This window comes from Phragmites australis, chromosome 9, assembly GCF_958298935.1.
Source record: "Phragmites australis chromosome 9, lpPhrAust1.1, whole genome shotgun sequence".
Lineage (NCBI taxonomy): Eukaryota > Viridiplantae > Streptophyta > Magnoliopsida > Poales > Poaceae > Phragmites > Phragmites australis.
Window position 1 is genome coordinate 4,238,497 of NC_084929.1, and position 16,390 is coordinate 4,254,886.

The 16,390-nt window shown below is 44.0% G+C and overlaps 2 protein-coding genes across 2 annotated transcripts; one reads left to right on the forward strand and one right to left on the reverse strand.

The window, feature by feature from the left end:
* Nucleotides 1-5,744: 5,744 nt before the first annotated feature.
* Nucleotides 5,745-6,478, reverse strand: LOC133929679 (avenin-like a7). The gene has a single exon (XM_062376465.1). The coding sequence runs from the start codon at nt 6,349-6,351 to the stop codon at nt 5,869-5,871; it is 483 nt and encodes a 160-aa protein (XP_062232449.1). The 5' UTR covers nt 6,352-6,478; the 3' UTR covers nt 5,745-5,868.
* A 7,808-nt stretch (nt 6,479-14,286) lies between these two features.
* On the forward strand, nt 14,287-16,172 carry LOC133929642 (triacylglycerol lipase OBL1-like). The gene is made up of 3 exons (XM_062376436.1): nt 14,287-14,673; nt 15,130-15,163; nt 15,270-16,172. The coding sequence occupies exons 1-3, from the start codon at nt 14,287-14,289 to the stop codon at nt 16,151-16,153; spliced, it is 1,305 nt and encodes a 434-aa protein (XP_062232420.1). The 3' UTR covers nt 16,154-16,172.
* The last annotated feature ends 218 nt before the right edge of the window (nt 16,173-16,390 follow it).

The following is a 16,390-nucleotide window of genomic DNA, read 5'->3' on the forward strand; positions in this document are numbered from 1 at the left end:
CTGAGCTCACCGACGATCATCTTGTCCTTCATCTCTTCGCGGTGAGCACCCATCTTCAGCCAAATCTTCGAAGTGCTATGACCTAGATCCATATCGTCAAGTTTGCTCAAATTTCATTTAAATTCATGCAAAATCCGACCAAATTTAAGCAATCCTTTGATCATGTGTTGCAATTAGAGCCTAATACTATACAATGATCACCTATTAGGGCATGTTGATCTAAATTGTGCATCAAATTGCTCAATTTCTTCAAACTTAGGTCAAAATCTTGTATTTTTGTCTCAATTTCATGTGCCTTTTGATCAATTTGTTCAAATTGAAGTCAAATCCTTTGAAAATTGATCATTTCCTAGTGTCGCAAACCTGAATCCATAGCATGCTCATCAAATTTCTCCATAAATTCTTGTTTAGGATTTAAATTTGGGTACAATTCATTCAAAATACTTAAACCCAAATCGTTCGCTCATCTCGCTTGATTTGTTTCATTCTCTAGATGGGTCGTGAATGCCACAACAAGGGCAAGGCAGTTGCAGAGCCAAAGAAGAAGACCAAAGCATAGAAAGAATGAGATCGTGCAGTCGCAGCAGTAGGTGCAGCAGATGCACATCACGATTTTCAGATCAGGGACGACTTGTCCACAGCTCGTCGGTCCTCTCGCACTCGTTCTGCCATATGGTCAAGCTTGATGCCTTCCGGCCTATCAGGTAGCCAGAAGAGGGATCGTCAGGAGCAAGAGACAGAGGAGGAGGAGCAGCCTTAGGGGGAGCAACCCCAGCATCAACCTCCAGCTCAGGGTGAGATTCACTTGCGTGACTTGACATCCTTCAAGTCACCAAGAATCAAGAAGCTGAGGTTCATGCCAGTCGAGGAGTGGTTTACCCTGTATAGAGATAAGGGGGTAAATCCCAAGTTTTGGACCATTCTGTAGGAAGAATGTTAGTTTGAGCAAGCATAAGATGCTCAACTGGCACTACATGCAGTGACTCGAAACCTCTATTTGACACCTTCCTAGCTTTCTCAGCTCTGCTTACAGATGTGGACATATATGTTGAGGATTGAGTTTGAGTCTTCTATGCGACAATGCGGATAGAGTCTGAATGAAACTTCACTCAGTTCATGTTTGAGGGAGAGCATATGAGGCTGTATAGGAGCAACATGCTAGAGGCTTTGGGGGTTGAGGCGAGTGAGAGGTGTTTGCACAAGGTCGTTCATCCAAACACCAATACCCCTCATCGTGGTCTCGTTGGAGGAGTTTTCCCTACTAATGATGAGATTAGGCCACTCTTCAGGCAGCACTTCGTCACAGGTTCACCTCGCCTACCAGATATGCTTACTCCTGAGGCGAATGCGATTCACATGGCCATGAGATGCAGTTTGCTACCATGTATTGGATACGGAGAGTCGATCACCACTTTGCAACAGTGGCTACTCCTCTCTATTATCACTCACCAGCATTTTGATATTGTGGATTTGATTCTGTGTGAGATTGAGGACATGATAGCCGATGGTATGATGATGGTCAAATAACAGTCATATGCACACCTCATATCTCATATGCTTTCTCACTCTGTCAGGTTCCTAGAGTTCCTTCAGACCTACAAATAGTCGTCGAGTTAGACCATCCCCAACCATATTCCCTTCATTTCGTTCCCTTCCCGATTCCCTTCCCCGTTTCCATTCCCTTTATTTTCTCTCATCTCCAACAGCTTCCCTTCGAGGGGAATCGCGAAGGGAAAGGAGAGAGAATCCCGTCCTGAAGGGAATGATCCTGGGAATCCCGTCGTGAAGGGAACCGTGAAGGGAAACCGTTGGAGCGCTGAAGGGAACAAAAATCCCTTCATGACGGAATTTTAGTCCCCGAAGGGAATCCGTTGGGGCTGGCCTTACTTCAGGGAGTATATTCCTACTGCTCCTACAGATAGACACCGTGGTCAGCGTGCTATGTTTCACGCGCAACAACAACTGCCAGCTGAGGATAGAGAGAGAGAGTTACAATTGAGGACCAGACCTAGTTGAGGCTGAGGTAGAGTTACCTCTGATGTTCTTTGACCTGGACAGTGACAACTACTCAAATGACATGGAGTACTTCTCGCCTGTTGCTAGGTCTCACGATGCTGAGGCAGGAGGTTCCTCTAAAAGTTGCACCGTAGACTTTTGCTCCACCTTTTTCAGCACCTGAGACGACACCTCCTATACCACCTTTGCTCAGTCTTCCGAGCTTGCTCTCATTCTTTAGCAGATGCAGCAGCAGCATCATGCCATTTAGCAACAACAGCTGGTAACTCAGGTAGAGATCGATGCAGGCAAAGCTTCAGGCTGACTATTTGCGCCAGCAGGAGCAACAGATGGTTCTTATGCAGTCGATCCAGCAGTAGCAACAGGCTGTTAACAACTCTTCAATCAGACAAAGACAACAATGCTTGGATGTTCTCTTTCCTATTTTAGCATATAGGTCTACAGTTGCCTGCTGCACCTCCAGCACCTGCTCCAACTCTGAGTCCTCTCCCAGGCAGTGTCAACGGTCTTTTTGGATACTCCGATGTCAAGCTTTCCATTGTCAGCACTCTTCTCCACCAGAGTCTTCTCACAGCATGCCAGGATTTCGCAGAGGCCAGTGTTTACTCTGTTGATGTAACATTTGACTGCTGGACCTATCAGTTTCGAGGACTCTCCACAGTCGACAGTCCCAGCTCAGCAGCAGTCAAGCCGCCTCCTCCAGTCGCTCAGCCCGTGCTTGATGAGGCAGATTCTCCCCTTCGAGCTATGCAGAGCTAGATCATTCAGGAGATGGCAGCTCAGGATGTCGGTACCTCTAGCTCTGACCCCTGACCCAACGCAGTGTCGTCAAAGGTTCCTACTCTTTTAGCCTCTGATCAACCTTCCGTAGGATCTCTGTCACCTCACATCGACGCCGTTGCTGCCGAGCTCGACTCTTCCGCATCCGACTCTGAGTCTTACACATCTCAATTCGTGGTGCAACCTTCTTAGGTAGCGACGGCCTCTCAGTCTCCTCCGGATCCAGATGTTTAGATGTGTTCTCTTTTTGGTGCTTAGATGCTAAAGGGGGAGAGAGTCTAGTGTTATAGGGAGTTGTGGAGAGAGATTGATAGGTTTCTTAGTCGCTAATGTGATATAATGGAAGATCAAATAACATATGTATCAAGATTAAGGATCTTCTAGTTCTAAGTGTCACAAGTAGATGAAGGACACTTAGAGTAGTTTAGGTCTCTTTTCTTAGTTTTTTGACCGTACTATAAAGGAAGGCTAAGAGTTGTAACTTGACCTAGTTGAATCTAGACAAGGTTAGATGCACACTTGTGAATTTATAACACTAGATAGCTCAAAGAAGCTTATGGTTAAGATGTCGAGAAGCTAGAGCTCAAGAGTACTTGAATTGGACGAGCTTAAAAAAATTTCAGTACACCGGATGGTCCGGCGATACCAAAGGTGAACACATCGGAGTATTTCTTGGATCAAGGCAAAAAGATCTTAAGTACACCGAATGGTCCAACAATATAAGACTTATGAACACCGGAGTATTTTTGTGTGGTGACGTAGCACTTCTCGTTTGAATTCCATGATGGATGTTCCGGCGTTCATAGGAGGCTACGTCAGAGCATTTCTTGCAGAACGAGTTTTAGTAGGGTGATCCGATGTGTACATCGCAATATACGCTAGAGTGTTTTTTGCAGAGAAGAATTTTGAAGTCTAGATTTCGTGGTTCTACACACTGGATGGTCCGGTATGTGCCCGGAGGCTTCGTTGGAGTATTTAATAGGCTTAACATCTAATTGACAGTTGACAGTCGGGAGTGGGTGAAAAGGATATGCACCAGATGTTTTGGCATGTGTAAGTCAGTGCACGCCGGATCATCCGGCGTTCAAAAAAAATGGGGCAGTTGAGCAACGACTAGATTTAGACCTTTAGCCTATAAATACATCCCCACTTAGTTTCATTTCTCTCTCTTGTAATCCAGAGGAGTTCATACATCCTGTGTTATCAGGAAGTAAGAGAGAGCACTTGAGTTGATTTTCAAATCTCTAATTGAAGATTAAGTATGTTATTAGTACTTTAAGAGTAGTAAGTGTGCGTCTAGCTATAGTTTAGGCTTAATTTTGATCAAGTAAAATTATTGTCTTGTTACTCGTGGTAGTTGGCTATATCTAGCCAGTCTTTGGTGATTGGAGGTGTCTCGATGAGCTCTTGTAGTTCTTGTGAGAGTCCCAAGAAGAGCGATATGCTTAGTTTGATGCTCACTAATCTAGAGATGGAGAAGTGACAATCATGAGAGAACACTTGAGTCTTAGTAACTCAAGGGGAGCTATATCCTTGATAGATACTCCAACGAGGACTAGAGGGAGTGTCAACTCCTCGATATCTCTAGAAATTTTTTTGATGTTCTCTTGTACATCTATTTCCTTCCCACATTTACTTTAAGTATTTATCTTCATACAAGCTTTTAATTCCGCAATTTGAAGTTGTTTGCTTATGTAGTTGCCTTGCTTTAACTTGTTAGAGTAGTTGTTTTTATATTACTTCCAGATAAAGTTACTACTTATTCTAGTTTTAAGTTAAAGCGTTTTTATTTAGTGTCCAATTCACTTCCGTCTTAAGCATTCAATCCTTTTCGGATAGTTATTCTGAACTATTTCTTGTTTTAATAAACAACGACAATCCACTTACCTTAAAAAAAATCAATGCTGGTCGTGATGCATATGTGTGAAGAATCACTGCCATCCACAACCATCAAAGTTTTTTTAGGGAACACCACCATCAAAGTTATGGTACTGTCTGCCCATACCACCAGTTCTAGTCCCAGAACAGCCAAAAGTACCCATACGACCACCTCCTAGACCCACCCATCAGTTCAGGATCATCAGGTTTCGTTTCATCATCTGTGCTTCCTGGATGATAATTGCACCCCGTTCAACTTCAAAAACACCTCGTAAATCCACCAATCAGCCTCTGCCTTCACTGAAGCTGGTACATTAGCAGCATCACCCTAGTATAAGTGAATCTGAAATTTCTGGAAGCTTTGAGATCTATATTTTTGAGCTTACCCACACTAGATATAGCTTGAGCTAATACATACCGTCGAACAAGACGTAAAGTGTAAAGTCCATCCTCTGACACCATTGGGGGAATGCATCTGGTGCAGCAGCTAATTGGGAGTCTGTAGAAGCCTGTGTACAAGCTCGTAAGGAAGGGTATGATCTTGCTAGCGAAGGTAATAAAATTATCCGACAAGCTTGTAAATGGAGTCTTGAACTAGCCATAGCTTGTGAAGTATGGAAGGCGATCAAATTCGAGTCTTAGCCGGTAGATATCATCGATTAAGTAGATAAAACTAGATATTAAGAAGGTCTAAAAAAGAAGCGAAATAGAAAAAAATCAGTTACGAAATGCAATAATTCTTCTTTATTCTTTATATATACTACTTTTTGAGATGTATATACTTCTTTATAAATAAAGTATATACTACTTTCTGAAATGTATATACTACTTTCTGAACATCCGTTAAAGAGGGAGCATGTACACCTAAGAGTACAAAAAATATGTCACATACTTACATGCATACATGTATATATCCATACATACATATATGTGTGTATGTACATATGTATATATATGTATATTTGTATGTGTCTCTATATATATATATATGGAGCAATTAATTAAGTACACTCGGGATTGCAACACAAATTGAAATTAGACAGGGGACCTTCTGCTAGGTGGCCAAAAACAAACTTTATTGAAGTATTATTCTGATCACTATATATAGTACTACTCATCCATTATTCATAAATATATTATTGCATTGGTCACACATGATGATGTGCAACGTCTTATTACAAGCTAAGTAGTAGTTCAGTAGTGGCCACCAATGGCAGAAATGGCACAGGGGGTGGTGCAGTAGCTTGGTAGCTGGTAGAGGCCACACATGGCCGGCAGGTTCTGCGCCATCTGCGCCACCGCGATCGGGGACTGAGCAGCCGGCAGCTGAGGCACGTAGAGGGCTCCTTGCTGCTGCTGCTGCTGCTGCTGCTGCTGCAGCACGACGGACTGAACCACGGCGCACATGGCCTGGCACCGGGCCTGCGGCTCCATCTGCCTCAGCTGCAGGCAGCACTGCTGCCGCAGCAGCTGGCAGATGCTCGGCTGCCACATCTGCGCCCGCCGGATGAAGTAGGGCACCGCCACCTGGGTGCACTGCTGCCGAAGGTACTCGGCGCAGGAGTTCAGGCCGACGCCGCCATAGAAGCTCTGCTGCGGCTCCTCCCAGCTGATCTGTTGCGCCGAGGCGCCAGTGAGAGCCACGAGCGCCACCGCCAAGATGATGGCCATCTTCATGCTGCCTGGTTTTGATTTGGTATCGACTTTATATGAAATCGAGGATCTCGATCGATCTGATGGTAAATGATTGTATATGTGAGAGCTATTTATATTATATTATAGCTGTGATCGATGGTAGGTTGCTTGCGCTTCTCAAACAGATAATTTGGAATGTTGCATTGCATTACGTGGAAATACAAATCTACATGGATGCACAGTCGTCAAAGTCACTTTACAACACATTGGAATGTGTCATAAATTCACTTTACATGTCAAGGATTGATCCAGATATCATACTCTTCTGAAGCTAACTTTGCAATGTTGTGTATGTTGTTGTGATAATTCGGATTGTATGGCTTCACTGATTCACTTTACACGTCAAGAATTGGTCCATGCATTATCTCAACCAAACTAATCAACTTTGTAATATATATATATTGCCGCACAAGCTGCATGCCGAAAAGGAGGTTGTTTGGATCAGAAAGATTATTTCTAAGTTAGGTGTGGTGTCTAGTGCTTCTAATCCAATAGATCTCTATTGTGATAATAGTGGAGCCATTGCGTAAGCCAAAAAACGTAGGTCGCATCAGAAGTTCAAGCACATACTGCGGCGCTATCACCTTATTTGAGAGATTTTAGATCAGGCTGACATGAAGATATGCAAGGTGCACATAGATTTGAATATTTCTGATCTGTTGACAAAGCCACTCCTGCGACCAAAGCATGAAGCACACATGAGAGCTATGAGTATTAGATACTTACATGATTGACTCTAATGCAAGTGAAAAATTGAAGGTGATATGCCACAGAGACAATCATAAAGATGATTATATCACACGTCTATGTTAATTTAATTTTGAATAATATGTTATTATAAGAATGACTACCTTTTACATTGATTAGAAAGTATTTGACTTGTTCGTGAAACTCTTTGTTTATATCATGATGTTATTCTTAGTCAATCCCTGGTCGCATATCATTGTGATGATATATAAGACCAGCATATGTATTAATTGATGATCACGTTTCATGGATCATAGGTATAGAGATACCAAGTCAATAATGTGGATATTTATTTTAGAGAATATGATGTTTGATAGAGCCACCTTGAGATACTGCTAGGATTGTTATTTATGATATGACATCAGTTGTTATCGTAAATGGTGTACCTGCAGGATCCTTAGATCTGAGATCATCATTGATTCCCAGAATGTGTAGTGACATACTTTGAGGCTGTCAAATACTATTCCGTAACTGGGTAGTCATAAAGGTAGTTTTCGGGCTTGTCATGAAACATGTCGTGGGGTGTGAGCGATCAAGATGAAATTTGCCCCTCCTTGATAATGGGAGAGATATCTTTGGGCCCCTCGAGGTAGTTGGATCGAGAAAGTGCATGACCATGCCAATATGATTAAAGAATTAGTCATGATGAATCCACTACTTGATCGAGTGAATGGTCGAGCTATCACAAGGGTAGCATGTATCTCGCCTTGAGCTTGACTGGTACCGTGAGGCGAAGAGATCGGTGTATGTGTATATCAAGGTTCAGCCGATATGATCTTTTGTGTATACTCGGGAGTCAACATGTTCTATTAGGGACCGCTATTGATTTCGGTTTGGAAAGAGTTTTCGAGTCGTAGCCATTTGTACATGAACCTAACGGGTCACACACTTAATAGGTTGGAACAAAACATGCGAATTGGATTCATATGTGGGTTTTGATTGGATTGTGATCCATGAGAAGTTAGAGTCCTAAAAAGCTTCCAATATGAGAGCCCATTGGCGAGCTCTATATAAGGAGAGGCGTGCGTAAGACGGGCTAAGGTTGAGCCACTCCGAGACCCTAGCCCCAACCTTCTACACGATCTCCCAAAACCCTAGCCGCGCGTGCGGTGCTAGCACATCGGCGCTCGGCGTTTCTACCTAATACGTGTGGATATCGTAGAGGCACTGCTGCTATTACGGCGCTGATCTTCTCAGCGAGTTAATCGCGATGTGCTCGAGACTGGTCAAATGTCGTGACAAACTGCTCGACGTACCTGCTCATCTGATTGCGGAGCACGACACGTGTAACACCTTGATTTTCATAATTAACAACTTTTTAAATTTTTCCAAGATTATTGAATAGCTTTTCTAGTAAAATAGGTTTAAACCCTATTTTCTTAATCAATCAATCAAAATAGGTTATTATTTTGTATGCATTTCATACTAAGTTTTGTTAGGAGCCAGGTAAATGCATTAGATTTCTTTTTCTTTTCTTTCTCTTTGGTGTTTTGAATGAAATGGGTTTTGAAAAGGTTTTTACAAAACTCAATAGTGAATAAGTTAAGGGTCATAATGGTTGGAATTCAAAATTCTTAGATTCATCATCTATTCAATCCTTGGTTATACCTGATCATTATCTAGTTCAATCCAAATTTTATCCAAATCCTTGTTTAAAGTCAAAATTTTCTTTTCCTCAAATCCTATCCAAATCTAAATTCAAATTTCATCCCTATTCAAATTTCTCTACAAAAGTTTCTTTTTCTAAAACCTTAGATATGTCTAAAGTGACATTGGGCCCAATCCTATCCATGCCCAAGCTTTTGGTCGGCACACAAGTCTTCTAGAAGCCCCAAACACAAAGGTTCTACGAAATCTGCAAATTTTCGCGGAGTCTTGGACAACCTCATCTTCCTATGAAGTTTCAGAGTTCAAAACGGCCTCAAATTCAAATCTTGAAAATACCAAAGTTGTAGGTTTCGTCAAGAGCTTCGATTGGAACCTATGGAAGTCTCCTTTTGGATAATGGAGCTAGGAGTTATGGCCCCAGAAATTAGTGCTGCGCAGATAAGTCTGAGTTCAAATATTTTATTTTATGATGCATTTTTAAAAATCAATATGGCCTTTTCAGAGGTTCCAATGAATACCAAAGTTGTAGATCTTTTAGAGTAATACAATTTAGAGTCTAGAAACATCCAATTTGAAATCCGGACGATGGATATATCATCCTCTGAATAGAGAGCTGAGAAAAAGGAAATTCTAATTGACTCGAACTCGAACCTAATTTTTGTCCGGCTTGGACTCCACCTCAACTAGCCGCACCTAACCCTATAAATAGGAGTTGCACGCCCTCTCCTATCCCTATTCTATGCCCCCAAACCCTAGACACCGCTGCTGCCCTGTCCGTGCACCGTCGCCACTCGTGATGCACTACGTCGCCTTCTCCGTGAATCCTCCTTCCTCGACTATCGAAGCAAGGTGAGAAACCCTTCTTCTCCTCCTTTACTAGTGTTTTACCATCATACTAAATCCCTAGTCAAGCCCTAGCCCCGGCCAACTAGTGCACGGTTTGCCATGCCCCTTCACCAGTGCATGACGCATGATGTTCCCCAAGCTCTCACCAACCAGATCAGTCAGTAGAGCAGCCAAACCACCGGAATCAAGGTCGGCATACCCACTGTCCGGTTTCTAGACGCATTCTATGCGTGCACCGGATTTGCATTCGCGTTCCTCGTCAATCCAAAAGCCGTATAGATGCACCAACCACATCAAGGCGTGTCCCATCGAGTCTTCTACATAACCCTAGGAGCCCATCCCCATTTGTGCAGTGACACTACCGGAACGCGATTGTCAATCACAGCTTGTCGCAACCGCACCCATCTCATCTCCGCCGATCGTTCTTCCTCTCAGGGGATGATCTACCAAAACCCATGCCATAGCATTGTATTCTCAGGAAATATGAACGTCTCTGTTTAGACGGTTTCTTACATTTCATAGCCAATCTCAGGGAACGCAATCATCTTCGTTGTTGCGTATGTTCGCAGTCACCACTAAACCTAGCAACAGTCATCGCCGTTTTGCCACTACCTCGAATGACTCCTTCCAAAACCAACCATACCACCGAATGTCAATGGCTACGAGCCCGATCGCCATCTCCAACGAAACCAGAACCACCGGTGCTACACAAAGTCACCGGTAATATCTTTAACCTAGAAGCGCAACCTCTGGCCATTTAATCCATCATGAGTGGTCGAGACTAGAACTCAGCGTATCCCTTCTTTAATCCAAGACGGTACTTGCATAGCATGCCAAGTCGGCACCACATCATTCTCCTTAAGTCAGCGAAGTCTGGTCTGCCCTACACTTCTTAAATCTTGCACAATGATATTGTGAAGCCTGACACAGTGATTGTGCAATAAAGCCTTTCTTATAGAAAGATAGTTCCGGAAAATCAGCATTTCCTTTTCAGTCTAATCCATCCCCCAAAAGTTGTTCTCTTTTCATCTTAACTCCGATTTAGGCGATTCTTGCGTCTAAATATTTCTAAAATCATACATATCCAACCATAGTGTTTTTAAAGTGTTTTAATGATGTTTAGTATGTTGTTCTTAGTGTTTTCCTTTGTATTGTTTGTTGGTAGTTCTTGTGATTAGTCGATGATGTTCCGGAGCAGTTCGAGAGACTTCAGGACCAAGATTACGACAACACTAAGCACATTGGGTAAAAGGTAAGTATACTCCTTGATCATATTGAACCTATGTTTTAAATATTTTATTTTACAAAATTGCATGCAACATCTCTCAACTTGATGGGTAGTCACCTATGTTAAGGTTTATCTAGTTCTTCCTTTACATTGCTTGAAGCCTAAGAGGTAGTTGATATGAGTATCTTGGGTAGATTTGCTTAGCTATGCTTTTGAGATGTTGGGAAGTGTCATATACATGTTTAGTGGATATATGCAATGGTGATGGTGAACTTGTTAGTAATATGGAACCCTAGGACTTGGGCAAGGAATTGGTTTGATAATTACCTCAGCTTTTTCTATTTGACTATAATTGCTTTCGGTCCATCCATGCATGAAATCACATACATAGTAGCCACGTAAATTGTTGCTCTGGGTCTGAAGCCTACAAGAAAAGTCTGTTACGATTCTCCATTCCTTCCGGAATGAAAAGTGACGTCCTTTCCTCTTGACGTAGCATGTGTACACCCTGTACGAGTGTGATTATTGACCGTAACTAGACTTAGATTCAATCAATTCCAAGTTTACTAGAGCTTTAATGAAATAATTAATTTACCGTTGTAGCAAGTCTATGATGGGTTGGTATTCAGTGGCTGGATTTCTTTTCCCGTCGAGGACAACGATATAGCTGTAGTCAGTTTGGATGACAAAGAGGGCCCAGTGAAATCTACACATGTGTCACCGTAGTTAATTAGTCGTAAATCCTAACGTTGTGATGGTCAAAAGGAGTAGTACAAATATGGAGGAAAACACGTACCCAAAGTTGTAAGGTAGAAGTATGTATCGCTTTAATTGGTGCATTTGAATAGGTTCAAGTGCATAATCCTCAGTTGCCTGTGGATCAGTGGCAACCGTCGTCTAGTTTATCTTCATTGGGTCGAGGAATGCTACATGAGTGATTCCTTTTTGACCGCATGTATGTATCTCCATTCTACATACACAAGAAGTTAAGACATTCAGTCTAATGGCACAAGAATATATATTGTGAATTATACATATAAGACACTTACAGAGTCCACAAACTCATGATTTGAACACCGAGGGCGTCTTGGTGGTACAATTGATACATTTCGTCGAAATGAATCCAGTCTTCGCCGTCCCCATGGAGGAAATCACAATGTCTGTATTTGTACGCGAACATACATCTGCCGGCCTTCGACTGTTCCAAGTACCAGGCATGGAATCTCCGTATTTGGATTGTTAGCTCCGAGAGGTGCTCGACCATTGGTTCGCCAAGCTTAAATTTCCATACAATTTTTCCCGTTTCAGCCTTGGGCTCATCATAAAGCGCTTCTTTTGTCAATCCAGACAACAGCAAGAAATTTCTTTCTAATTCTTCTTGTTATTTTTTTTACCTTATCGATCAACGTCTTCTAATTCTTCTCTGTATCCGACGAGTTTGAGGTTGACGGTAGTCATACCGTACTTATCGGTATTCACTCCACCTGGGAGACTGACCTATTGGCACTGGAACAGGGGGACCTTCAACTGTTCTCCATATTGAAGCTCCTAAATCTCCACTATGAATCCATAGTAGGTCTCCCTATTGCCACCGCGGTCGTACGCATCAATACGGACACCGCTATTTTGGTTAGTGCTCTTGTTATCTTGTGCTCTCGTATAAAATGTATAGCTGTTAATGTCATATGTTTTGTATGTATGAATCGTAGTTAATGGCCCATTAGCCAGCATTTCCAACAATGCATCATCTGTATCTTTATCCATCATGTGTCTACATAACCAACTGCCGAAATTATCTCTTTCTTTTTCTTAAATCACTACTAGAAAATTGGAGCTAGGTTTTAATCTATCTAGAGAAGTCTTAAGAACAATGTTTTTCCATTTTATGTATTTTTAAATTAATGAAACGTAAATGGTTAGTAAAACATTAACCAAGAAATTATGTTAATCAACTGTTTCATGATTTGATGGTGTTTTTCTGTACAGAGGATGATAAAAGAAGCTTAACAAAGTTGGTGTCATCATTTTTGGATTTCTCCTTAATTAGTTATGAAATTAATAATTTACAGCATAATTAATGGAATAAAAGAATTTTAGTACATTTTTCAAGTGTGCTTGTATTTTTAACATGTATATTACATCAATGTGAACACAACAAAATTAGTTTCACCTTTTTCCGAGCTCTAATTATTTTTCTACATATTTTATAATCTTAACAAATTTAGTTTTACTCTTTTCCAAACACAACAAAATTAGTTTCACTCATTTTATTACAATCTAGGTGAACCGGCAAGAAATAGAGAGAAGTGAGGAGAGCATAGCTGCTTAAAAAGGAGGGGGATGTTACCATACCTTCAGCCTGGTCGGAGAGTGGCCGGAGGTGGCTGTAGTCGGCGTGGAGGCAGAGGAGGGCGTGAAGGCAGAGGAGAGCTCGTGAGGTGCCCGGCCGGCCGGAGAAGAAGGATGGAGAGGGCGTGGCTGAGCTCCTTGTCAGTCTTTCGCCTAAGGGAGGGGTCCAGGGTGACGTCCAGTCGCAGCTCCTCGTCCGGCTGACCCCAAGCGCAAGGTAGAGCTCCCAACAAATGGTAGGAGAGCTTTCTGCTGACAAGAGCAGAAGGTGCAAGCCTTTAATAGACATATAATTATTAGTACCAGCCCGTAAAACGAACCGGCACTGATACTCAGTATTAGTGCCGGCTCATAATTACAAGCCGGCACTGAAGTATCAATGCCGGTTCGTTCTAATAACCGACACTAATACTGAGTATCAGTGCCGGTTCAACCAGGCTCGACCATCGATCGAGCGCGAGAAGTTACGAGCTGGTACTGATGCTTCATCAGTGCCGTTTTGTGTCTAACCGGTATTGATGGGACGGCACAGATGACCATTTTTGTTGTAGTGTTGATTTTTTAACCTTAATTGTAACAAATATTTTGTGTTTGATTCTCTCTTCCTTACGGCTCTTTTTATAAGTGTTTTTGAGTTAATTTGGCCAACTGCATCGTGCCTTATAGTTATAGCATGACAACATCAGCTCACATACACTACGTGCTCCTAATTTTTTATTCTCCCATATCCAACTTTAGTTGGTTGTGTTCTTCTAGCCAATCAGGGACGGAGCCAGCGGAAACTATAAGAGGTGCTAATCTCCTTTATCCATCTCTTTTGCTCTTTTTCCTCTCCTTTCTTTACTCTTTTTCCTCTTCTTCTTCCCTCTCCTCCTACACCACATTCCTGCCCTAGAGGAGCTACATGCTAGCAGGGGTGCTGTAGCCCCCAGCACCCATGGATCTGCCCCTGTAGCCATTGCATTACTTGCGTTTGATTTTCAGATAAATATATTAATGCATGACCTCATGAGGTTGGATCAAACCAAATCAAATAATCCTTTACGAATAATTTGATATATCATACTATCATTAGTTAAAAGGCAGAGAAATCTTGCATAAAATGAAGCAAATGCCAATGAACGTAGACTGGTCGACAGATGAGTGATGCATGGATGGATCTGGACGCAGGTAAGCTGGTGATCCCATTGAACCGGGAGGCGCCCAACTTTCGGTCGATGAACGGGTTGATCGACGGGAGGACGGAGCTGAAGCCACTGCCGGCGGCCGCGGCCGGCGGCCCTGACGACCGGCGGCTGCAGGTGGTGGGCGTCTCCGGCGGCAAGGCCACGGACGAGGAGTACTTCGTCGACGTGGAGAGCGGCGAGTGCGGCAGCGCGGCGGTGCCGCTCGTCCAGCAGCAGTACGTGAACGGGCGGCTCGTCCGCCTCCGCACCTACTCCATCTTCGAGATCAGCATCATGGCCGCCAAGATCGCCTACGAGAACGCCGCCTACATTGAGAACGTCGTCAACAACGTCTGGAAGGTACAGAATCACTGCCGGCTGGTAACTGGTCGTGCAGTAACAGAGAGAAAAAAATTGTTTGAATTTTGGTCCTAAATCTAACAAGAAAAACTCAAGCAACCACGAGCCCTGATCTTTTTCCTCACCAGCAATGTGAGAACGAATAAAGTGAACAGCATGCATGCATGACTACTGGCAACGGCACTGCTGCGCAACGGTGACAAGGGTACCAATAATCATTTACAAGTACACATGCCTAGCTTTTTCCATGCATATATGCATGATATGATGCATCCATCATGTATCACGTACCCAGCACTCCGTATAAATAATCCAGAGTTCCAGACCCTCATAAAAATACTCCAGCTGCTACTACATAATCCATCATATATATAACTAATCCAAGTAGATAAGGCAAAAATTAGTTATTTTGTTAGCCAGCAGCAAACTTAGTAATTGATATCTCTGAATTTGCAGTTCCATTTCGTGGGGTTCTACAACTGCTGGAACAGTAAGTCCATCAGATGAGAAATCGTCAATGAATCAATTGTTGACACATCAATTAGTAAGGAACTAATAATTAGTTTTGGTCTATTCATGCATGGATTGATTCGCAGAGTTCATCAAAGACCACACGACGCAGGCGTTCGTGGTGACTGACCGGGCGTCCGACGCGAGCGTGGTGGTGGTGTCGTTCCGCGGCACGGAGCTGTTCAACATGCACGACTGGTCCACCGACGTCAACCTCTCCTGGCTGGGCATGGGCGCCATGGGCCACGTCCACGTCGGCTTCCTCAAGGCGCTCGGCCTGCAGGAGATGAACGGCAAGGACGCCGCCCAAGACTTCCCCGAGACAGCCCCCAACACCGCGGCAGACAAGCCCGTCGCCTACTACAAGCTCCGTGAGGTGCTCCGTGAGCAGATCAAGAAGCACCCCAAGGCCAACCTCGTCGTCACCGGGCACAGCCTCGGCGGCGCGCTCGCCGTCATCTTCCCGGCGATCCTCGCCTTCCACGGCGAGAGGGACATCCTGGACCGGCTCCTCTCCGTGATCACCTACGGGCAGCCGCGCGTCGGGGACAAGACGTTCGCGGCGTACGTCCGCGCGAACGTGACTGTGGAGCCGATCCGGGTGGTGTACCGGTACGACGTGGTGCCCCGGGTGCCGTTCGACGCGCCGCCCGTGGCGGAGTTCACTCACGGTGGCACCTGCGTGTACTTCGACGGGTGGTACGACGGCCGCGCCATCGCCGCCGGCGGGGACGTGCCGAACCCCAACTACATCGACCCGAGGTACCTGCTGTCCATGTACGGCAACGCGTGGGGGGACCTGTTCAAGGGCGCCTTCCTGTGGGCGAAGGAGGGCAGCGACTACCGCGAGGGCGCCGTCTCGCTGCTCTACCGCGCCGCCGGGCTGCTGGTGCCCGGCGTCGCGTCGCACAGCCCGCGCGACTACGTCAACGCCATCCGCCTCGGCCGGATCGCGACCAAGGAGGCATGAGAGCTTCAGCTTGCAGCGGCTGAGAGAGGGAGAGAGATGATTAAGTAGCTTTGTGTACTCGAGTGGATGTGTCGAGTTGCTGCATGCGGCTAGTGCGTGTTCACTAATAATTGGAAAATCCGTATGTATCCGTTGCAATAATAATTGGAGAACACGTATGTATCCTTTGCAATAATAATTGGAAAATCCGCAAGCTTAATTATTCAGTTCACTAAATTCTGTTGATCGCAGTGCATG